This window comes from Alosa pseudoharengus, unplaced genomic scaffold, assembly GCF_046254945.1.
Source record: "Alosa pseudoharengus isolate Yale_2024_CS ecotype anadromous, Long Island Sound unplaced genomic scaffold, YU_APseudo_1.1 YU_APseudo_1.1_scf_1, whole genome shotgun sequence".
Lineage (NCBI taxonomy): Eukaryota > Metazoa > Chordata > Actinopteri > Clupeiformes > Clupeidae > Alosa > Alosa pseudoharengus.
Window position 1 is genome coordinate 24691332 of NW_027468564.1, and position 10000 is coordinate 24701331.

Genomic DNA, 10000 nt, shown 5'->3' on the forward strand with positions numbered 1-10000 from the left:
GGTGCACACCGGGGGCCCAGGGCCAATAGATACCCCACAGAACCCGACCAATGCCAAAACCACACAGCGACCCGCCAGGACCGAGTCTCCCAGGCCATCCAATGGGGCCCCGTCAGAATAACGATGGGAGAGGTAGAGAGAGAGAGTGAAATTATTGAAGTTTATCAGAGATGTAAATAAAAGGGGGAGGGAACGAAGGGGATGCTATTTATAATAATAATAATAATAATAATAATAACAATAATAATAACAATAATAGTTCCAGCTACCCTCCCCTGCCCAGTGTTCGAAGATATGTGTATCTGTTGATGAAGTGTGTTATGATGGTGTGGAGATGGAACTCAGGCAAAGAGGGTCAGGACTGTAGGTAGGTGATAAAGGGGTCCCAAGGAGAGGTTGTATCCTGAGTATTGATTAAGTTTGTAGTTGATAGGTTTTCTAATGATATATAGTCTGTTAACAAGTTTTTCCAATGAGTGATGTGAACTTTGTTCTTGGATTTCCAGTTCATGAGGATTGTTTTCTTGGCGATAGTCAGCGCTACTAGCAGTGTTTTATTGCAGGAGTTGCTTAAATTGACTGTGGATGTATCACCAAGTATGCATAAGGAAGGGGATGCTGGGATGTGACAGCCAAAGATGGAAGAGAGAGATTTTGTGACACTCACCCAGAAGTGGTTGATTGGAGTGCAATGCCAAACCGCATGAATGTACGTATCTGGGTTATTTTGTGTGCAGTGAGTGCATAGATCCGAGCCAAACCCCATTTTAGCTAATTTATGTGCAGTGAAGTGGAATCTGTGAAGAACCTTGTATTGTATTAGTTGTAGGTTACTATTCTTTGTCATGAGGTAGATGTTTTTGCACATTTTGGTCCAGGAGTCGGCACCGGGAGTAATTGATAAGTCTGATTCCCATTTGTGATATGGCAGGCCAATTGTTTTTTCTGAACGAGATATAATTTTGTATATTTGGGAAAGTATTTTTTTGGGAGAGGGAATATTAAGCAGCTCTGAGATTGGTGGGGGAATGTCAAGGTTAGCTGTCTGGATGTTAATTTTTTCTAGGATAGATGATTTAATTTGCAGGTATTGTAAGAAGTGTTTACTCTCGATGCCGTGCTTCTGGACCAAACAGGAAAATGAGACCAGATTTTTGTCTTGAAGAATGTGTTGAAGGTGAGTGATGCCCTTTCCCATCCATGTGTGAAAGTTAAGTGTTTTTTTATTGACGGTGAAATCTGGGTTATTCCAAATCGGGGTGCGAATTGTTGGTGCTATAGGTGAATCAGTGATGTGGTAGAATCTCCACCAGGCTGTCAGAGTAGCTGAAATTGTTGGGGCTTTGAAGGATGGATGTTTTTTGACCGACTGACTGCAGAAAGGGAGATCTGAGATTTTAATTTCTTTACAGATTGTTTGTTCTAGGTCTAACCAGGTGTTGTCTGAGGGGGTGGGGTGTAGCCATTTGTGGATGAAGTGGAGCTGGTTGGCCAGGGCATAGTGTTGGAAGTGTGGGGCCTCTAGTCCTCCCATTGCTTTTGGTTTTTGGAGAGTGGTGAGTTTGATCCTTGGGGTCTTATCTTTCCAGTAAAATTTAGTGGTTAATGAATCTAGAGACTTAAACCAGAGTGGGGTGGGCTGGGTTGGAATCATAGAGAGTAGATAGTTTATTTTGGGCAGTATTGTCATTTTGATTACTGAGATTCTGCCCATGATGGATAATGGGAGGTTCTTCCAGCGTTGAAGGTCATCATCTATTGAAGTGAGTAGAGGGGAATAATTTAGGTTAAATAAGTCTGACAGCCTGGGGGAGACTTTTATCCCTAAGTAAGTGATATAGTTAGTGCAGAGTGGAATAGGTAAAGAGTTGGCTGTCACATCCCAGCTGTTGGGATGTAATGGGAGAACTGCAGATTTATTCCAATTGATTGAGTATTCAGAAATTTTAGAGAATGTGTCAATGAGTTTGATGGTTTCTTTTACTGATGTTGTGGGGTCTTGAAGAAAGAGAAGAATGTCGTTGGCATAAAGGCTGATTTTATGGTGCATATATGGAGTCTGGACACCCTTGATGAGGGGGTTCTGACGGATGGCAGCTGCTAGGGGTTCAATAAAGATTGTAAATAGGGAGGGGGAGAGTGGGCACCCTTGTCTAGTTCCCCGGTGAAGAGTGAAACTTTGTGATATTAGTCCATTGGTGATTACTGTGGCTGAAGGAGAGGTGTATAGAAGTTTAATCCAGTTAATGAACGACTCCCCGAAGCCAAACCTCTCCAATGTGGAAAACAGGAAATTCCAGTTCACCCTATCAAACGCTTTTTCTGCGTCCAGAGTTGCTATGATGGTATTATCTTGAAAATTTGTGGAGTGATACATTATATTAAACAGTCTGCGGGTGTTGGTGGATGAAAATCGACCTTTAATGAAGCCTGTTTGGTCTGGGTGGATAATGGATGGGGTGACCTCTGCTAATCTGTGTGCTAGCATTTTTGCGATTATCTTATTGTCCACATTGAGGAGAGAGATTGGCCGGTAGCTGGATGGTAATGTTGGGTCCTTGTTGGGCTTGAGGAGCAGTGAAATTGAGGCTGTGGTGGAACTAGTTGGAAGCCGTCCTTTCTTTTTTGATTCATTAATCATTCTGGTGAAAAGTGGAGCTAAGGTGGTCCAAAATTTTTTGTAGAACTCAGCAGGGAAGCCATCCGGACCTGGTGCTTTATTATCGGGCATCTGTTTCAGGGCATCAAACAGTTCTTGTTGAGTTATAGGTGATTCCAGGTTTTTTATTTCGGTCTCATTGAGTTGTGGTAATTTGATGCTGTTTAGAAAAGAGTCTATAAATTCCTGGTTGGGGTTTATTTCTGAAGAATATAGTTTATTGTAAAACTGGAAAAAAACATGATTTATTTCTTCAGGTGAGCTGGTTAGCTTCCCTGCTGAGTTCTTTATGACCGGGATTGTTGATTTTTCTTTGTTACGTTGGATTTGATTTGCTAAGTATTTACCTGATTTATTGCTATGGTGGAAGTTTTCCTGCCTTAGACGGTGAATCATAAATTGAGTGTGTTTATTGAGTATTTCATTGAGTTTGAATTTATGTTTCCTAAGTTTTGCCTGTGTTTCTTCAGTTGGGTTGCTTGCATTGGTTTCTTCTAACTGTTTAATTTTATTGTTGAGTTCTACTTCCTGTTCTATTTCCTTCTTTTTTTTGTATACTGAATATGAGATGATTCTTCCTCTGAGTACTGCTTTTCCTGTTTCCCACAGAAGGGAGGGAGATGATTCAGGGAAGTCGTTCATTTCAAGAAAGAATGCCCACTCTCTCCCAACAAAACTGATAAAATTTGGGTCTTGTAAGAGGGATGTATTGAAACGCCATTTGCTAATTGGTCGCTGTTGGTTAGTTATGTTCCATTTAATTGTAACTGGGGCATGATCGCTAATGACTATGGGATGAATTGTTGAATCAGAAATATTATTCATTATAGAGTTGCTGGTTAGAAAATAATCAATACGGGAATAGGAGTGGTGGACCGGGGAGAAAAAAGAGTAGCATTTGGAGTCTGGGTGCTGAAGCCGCCAACAATCGCCAAGGCCAGAATCGCTCATGAACTGTTTTATTGTTTTTGTGGATTGCCAGATTCGTTTGCTTTTAGAGTGATCAGATCTGTCAATTGTGGGGTCTAACACTGTATTAAAGTCGCCTGCGATTATGATGGGACAGCCAGATAAAGTTGAGATGGAGGTGAAGAGGTTCTGAAAGAAAACTGGGTTGTCTGTATTAGGGCCATAAACATTAACAATTGTTACAGGGGTATTGTGAATTGAGATGTTTATGATGACAAAACGTCCTTCTGGGTCTGTGATGGTGGCGTTATGGGTGAATGAGATTCTTTTGTTAATCAGAATGCAAACTCCCCTTTGTTTTGTATTGTAATGAGATGAGAAAATGTGATTGAATTGTCTTGATTTGATGCGGGTATAGTCTGATTCTGAGAGATGAGTTTCTTGTAGGAGACATATGTCAGCTTTTAAACTATCCAAATGATTTAAGATTTTGAGCCTCTTTGCCTGAGAACCAATCCCACGGACGTTCCAGGTCAGGAATGTAAGTGGTACCATGATGTGATTGTACAGTTATGAAAATGTTTGATAGGATGGGTATTGTGTGTGCAGGTGTCAGTTAGATATGAGATGGGGAAGGGGGGGAGGAGGAATAGGTATGTAATGTGGTGTGCGAATGAGATGTAAAGGGTAGGGGCTGAGAAGAATATAGAGAATAAAGAGGTAGGAATTTGGTTCTGGAGTGGTGACAGCATGAAAATTTCCTGTTTAACATTGAAAACATACAGATCATAATTTGACTTTAGCCTATAGACATACAACACAAAAACAGACAGGACACACAAGCAAACATGTATAGACAAAACTCCATGAATAACATTCAACATTGAGAGAGCAGAAGAGAATGGGTGGGTAGGGGGAGCAAAAGGAGTGAAACATAAGAAGAGAGAAGAGAGAGGTGATCCAAGCATCAGTAGGCAGTGGGTTAGAGAGAGTTGAGGGTGACAATGTTATAATCAAGATGAATGTTGGCATGAGGTATGATGTGCTATAGCCAGGTGGTGATATTGGGGTTGCGATATAGAGTTCCATTGACATACAGTTTATCAACTGACAGTGCTGCTCGTTTGCCCTCTTGCCTGAGTTGTTTCATTATGGGCAAGAGGGCTCTTCTTCTTTCCTGTATTACTTGTGGGAATTGGTCGTTTAGTCCGAATTAAGTGCCTTTCAGTTCTTTTCCTTTGCTTTTGATGAGTTCTTTGTGTTTGAAGTGTTCGAACTTGGCGATAATTGGAGGAGGTTTTTTATTGTCTTTAGAAGTGAGACGGTGTACACGGTGGAAGGTAATCTTGTCAACTGTTTCTGGCGGTAGTTTGAGAGATGACTGCAAGAATTCTTTAACTGCTTTCTCTGGGTCGTCGGGTGTATCTTTAGAAGTTGGCAGGGGAATTCCGGAAAAAATTAGGTTATCGCGCATGCTGCGGCACTGGAGGTCCAGGATTGTTTCTTTCACGAAACGAATTCCACGAAACTTGGTGTGCATTCAGAAGTTGCCATAATGATCCTACACTTCCAATTTCGTGCAGTTTTGACCATGTTAGGTCACAGATACCTGCGATTACAACACCTCATTTTTACTTTTTTGTTTTTAACTAGGTGGCGCTATACATGAAATGAGTGGTTAAAAAAAAAGTAAAAATGAGGTATTTAATCACTGTCTTACAGTACAGCTTGAATCAGACTCTCTCTTCTCTCTCTCTCTCTCTCTGTCTCTCTCTCTCTCCCTCTCTCTCTCTGTTTCACATGAGCTTCATTTGATATCAAAACCAAGCCAAGTTATTGTCATCTAGTGGCTAATGGATAATATCAAAAAATCTAGTAACAGTATAGGGTAAGAGTTTTTTTTTACCTTACATAAACTTTTAATAGGACAAACAATAATCTGAACAGGTCTTATTGCTTGTAGAATAGCCATAGGAAGTTACTGTTTGGGTAGGAACACTGCAATAACCTAGTCAGATACGTTAAACTAGCTTCGCATAATTTACTCAAAATGGATTAGATCAGTTAGCTTATAGCTGAGCCTATTAGCCCATAGCTCACACATTGGGCACGCCTCCGATGGCGTCACCACAAGGCAACCTACTTCTGACAAGATATGAAGTAAAGGCAGAGAGTGGTTACCCCAGCCTTAAACTCGGGGTTTCCGGGTTACTACACCTGTATAGCTTGACCACAACACCAAAGAGAGCTCATTGGTATGGCAATTATAGCGCATACTCCACCATAGTGACAGCACTCTGTGACATCCTTTTGCTACACTTGTTATTATTCAATGTATAAATAAGCAGAAACAGCTTTACTTCAGTGATATTTTTTTATGTCATTATGTCAGGATGACCATGGACGTCTTATAAATGTAATATTACTGTAACATCCTCTTGAATTTCCCCTTGAGGATCAATAAAGTATCTATCTATCTATCTATCTCTATCTAGCCCACTGATTACGAGACAATTGAGCTCAGCAGCATTCCTGTGACCAGGGCATCGGTCAGCAGCCTCTACTGCCTTGCAGGTGCACCACACCGACCCTCAGTGACCTCACTGTGTTCTACTGTTAAGCCAGCCACACAAGGCTCAGACCAGCCCACTTACTGCAACTCCCAGGAAGACAACGTCATCTACTCCAATGTAATTTCACCTGAAGAAACTACATTCCCCACAATGCAGTATTCCAATGACATTGTACCACAACTTAGCACCACTGCCAATGTTCCATCGACAGTGGTGCAAAATGACAAGGACAAATGTATCTACTCAACAGCCCAGTTTCCCAAAATGTAATATATATATTTGTGTGCCCCCCTCAGTGCCTGTCTTCAAATCCCTCCTGAAAACTCATTTTTTTCTCCCTGGCTTTTGCCTCTGGATGTGTTTGGTTGTGTTTTGTTATTTCTGTGTTTTGTATATCCCTTTCTGTTTTTAGGCCATTTGTATAACTTTTTTCTTTTCTTGTACAGCACTTTGGTCAACTGTTGTTGTTTTTAAAGGGCTTTATAATAATAATAAACCTATACAATTAGCCAATGGAACTTGCCACACCAGATGTGAGCGCGCTACACACATGTTCCATGATTGGGAAAACTCTGGAATTGTCATGGGTTTCAGTCATGTTTCCATAGGTTCTAGAATCTTCACAGGTTCCTAACAAGTTTCATGTTCCCCCAACATTGTTTCTGCACTCTCCTGTAGATGTCTATAGATATATATCCCTCTTTATGATTAAATGTTTCACTGTGGATGTCAATAAATTAGAGTTTACAACCCTACCTGAGCGGGGACTGCACCCCACACTAGATGACATGGAATGGCGTTGATACAACTACCATCACTGCTGTAACGCCAGTCTGTGTTCTGGTTTGGCAACAAACACTATAGAGAAATCATCCAGCTGCCATCTAGTGTTCAATAAAAGCAACTAACTTGTCACAACTATGTGGGACTAGCCAAAGGGCGATGGTCAGGAAATTAGATATAGTCTATACACCAAAGACCATATAAAGACATCATATAGTTAGGTCTTAGATAACTTTAACCCTGTCCCATGCAGTCTAATTCAAAATTCTGCCCTTGTGAAGAACATGTTTAGAACACATCAAAAAACTTTTTTCCAGATAATTATTATGCACACAGGAATAATGCAAAGGCTGCTCTATAAGTGTTACATTACAAACCTGGTTGTGTGGATTGCGTTTTGTGTTTACCCATGTGCAGTTCTGGCCTCTTTGAGCTGGACTTTTCTTTCTTCTTCTTGAGAGTGTGACCTTTCAGTAGACCACAGCTAGCTGAGCCGCCAGCAGCAGGCAGAGGGGTTGCGGTCGGTGGTCTACAGGCGTGAGTCACACCTCTTAGCACAATGGAAGTTACCATGACAATGAGCGGGGAAAGCCACATTCTACTTAATGGCAACTGAGAAATTGTTTGTCACCCCACATTGAAATGGAACTGTTCAAACTATTATGGCTGTTTCTGAATTCAGTTAAACTTTTTTAATGTATGTGTGAGAGTGTGGTCTCTCAGGGAGGCTGACTTTACCACAACCTGTATCCAGTCAAACAAACAATAACCTAATTAGTAAAGTAGTGGTGTTGCCTTATGATTTTGCTATATAAAATGAATGTATTTGTGTGTGTGAGTGTGTGTGCGTGCGTGTGTGTATTTATTCATTTTGTAAGTATGTGATTCTGTTGACTGGATACGTAGGGAAACGTAGCCTGGATAGACCAACCCCTGCATTTCCTATTAAGATTGGTCCCTTGTCTTATTCAGATCAGTCTGATATTCTGAAGTTTAAATCCATTGCATTTGGTTGTCAACATTGTGGCTCCGATAAATGAGTGAGTCAATGTTGGTGAGTCAGAGAGTGAGTGAGTGAGTACACGTTATCACTTGCCATGTTCCATGGCACTTAGTTCAATACTTAAGCAATAAGCCCTGAAGGAACGTAGGTTCCACTCATTTTAGAACAGCCAAAACACCCATTAACTGTGGAACCTACGGACTCGAGTGGCTTATTGCCTCTTACTATATATCTGGCAAGATTTCATAAAATAAAAGCACAGCAACGACAAATGTAACGATTTATTCATAGATAATCATTCTTCTGCCAAGAAATATATTTCCTCTATCTGAAACATCAAGACAGTTACTCTGACTTTTGTAAGAAATTGTGGTAGCACATTGCTACAGAACTAAATGTGGTCAAGGTGTATGTTTGTGTTGGATTTACCAACAGCATTGAACACGATTCAGTCAATCATAATCAAGGACCGGTACTATCCGTTTTAGAAACATAGGGTACTGCAATGATTGCATATTAGTGATCGTGGTGGGTCGCTTACAGTAAAATACCTGGGCCCATCTACTGCCCCAGTCCTGCCCTGAATAAATGTAATGATGTGCTGTCTTCCAAGCCACTTTTTTTGAGTGTGTTATGAGAGTTTTACCATTCTTAGCTCAAGCAGGGTGTATGTGTGTGTTTGTGTGTGTGTGTATGTGTGTGTTGCAGAACAATCAAGAGCAAGGCAAATCTCAAATAACATCTTCATATCTTCTCACATGTCTACATGAACATTAACTTTATTCATTAAAACATTTACATTAATATTGCATTTTTTACAAAGAGTTTTCCTCCAACTAATGGCCGATATTATGTAAGCACTAAAAAGTAGATAGTCAAGTCAAGTCACGTTTATTTATAAAGCACTTTAAAAACAACAACAGCTGACCAAAGTGCTCGACAGGCAAGTTAGTACGACTTGGTAGACAACAAAAAGTGAGGATAACAATATTTACAGGCAAACAAACAAATACATAAGACAATCAGACTGTGTTAAACGCCAGGGCATAAAGATGGTTTTTAGGTGAGATTTAAAAACATTCAAGGAGGGAGCCAGGCGTATATGTTGGGGCAGCTCGTTTCAGAGCTTTGGTGCAATTACCGCAAAAGCCCGGTCCCCTCTGCTCTTTAGCCTAGAACGAGGCACAACCAGGCGGAGACACAGCAACATCCAGTGACAAATCAATAATGTCCAGCAGATGGCAACATTAGATGTCTTTTAAAACTTTTAAAAAAAGTCAAAGAAAGTATTCTACCGTAGACCCAAAGAAGTTTGTTGAATGAAAAATGTGGAAATTCTAAAGGTGGCTGTTCTTCACTCACCTGCAGCTCCATACTGCTTCTGTCACACTGAATCCAAAAAAGGAAAAGTAGTTTATTTAGTTTCTTTATTTATTTAATGACACATAATGCCACTTATACTATTGCTGAGTGACTACTACTGCCAGTACTTTATCTGTGCTATTGAGATAGAATGGCCTTTTAACAGAATATTGGCCTGTTTGAACTAGAGAGACAGTGTGTGAAGTGACCTTTCAGTGAACCTCGAGCTGCAACCGACGTCTTAGACCACTAGGGGTCGTCACTGTGTCACGATGGTCAAAAGGCGTGAAGTTACCATGACAACATCTCCAAGTCATGTTTTTTTATTTTCTATTTTAAAAATGATGTAGAGGAAACAACAGTACATTTTTTGCATACTGCGCTCACCACCAAAAGCAAAAATGAAGCTAATCAAACTACCATGGGTGTATATGCACAGTGAAACTGTTCAGTTAAGCTGTTTACATGGACTGTAGGGGAAGCCAACTGCTGCTAGCAGGAAGGAAACTGAAGGAAACCAACGTGACTGAATTTTACAGATAAAACTGATGGGGAAGTTACTATGATAAAAAAAAAAAAAATACTAGAGATGGAAAATAAAATGAACTAAAATACTTAACTTGAATATGAATTAAATAAACCTTCCACTGAAATCAAACACCTCTGTGTGTTGCAGAGTGGTGGAAAATATACTGTATGTGTTTAATATTT

At 40.3% G+C, this 10000-nt stretch overlaps 1 protein-coding gene and 1 pseudogene across 6 annotated transcripts in view; both read left to right on the plus strand.

Annotated features, from left to right (window-relative positions):
- The window catches only part of LOC143123507 (CMRF35-like molecule 8), a 36446-nt gene extending 29550 nt beyond the window's left edge, over nt 1–6896 (plus strand). For 5 of the 6 annotated variants that reach the window (XM_076284971.1, XM_076284964.1, XM_076284983.1 and 2 more), the window contains exon 6: nt 6064–6896. In XM_076284971.1, the coding sequence (XP_076141086.1) occupies nt 6064–6411 (348 nt within the window). In that variant the 3' untranslated portion in view covers nt 6412–6896. Of the gene's footprint in view, nt 185–6063 lie in introns of those variants that run through there. The other variant, XM_076284997.1, reaches the window with a different exon arrangement.
- Nucleotides 1–10000, plus strand: part of LOC143123348 (uncharacterized) — a 685973-nt pseudogene that overhangs the window by 351775 nt on the left and 324198 nt on the right.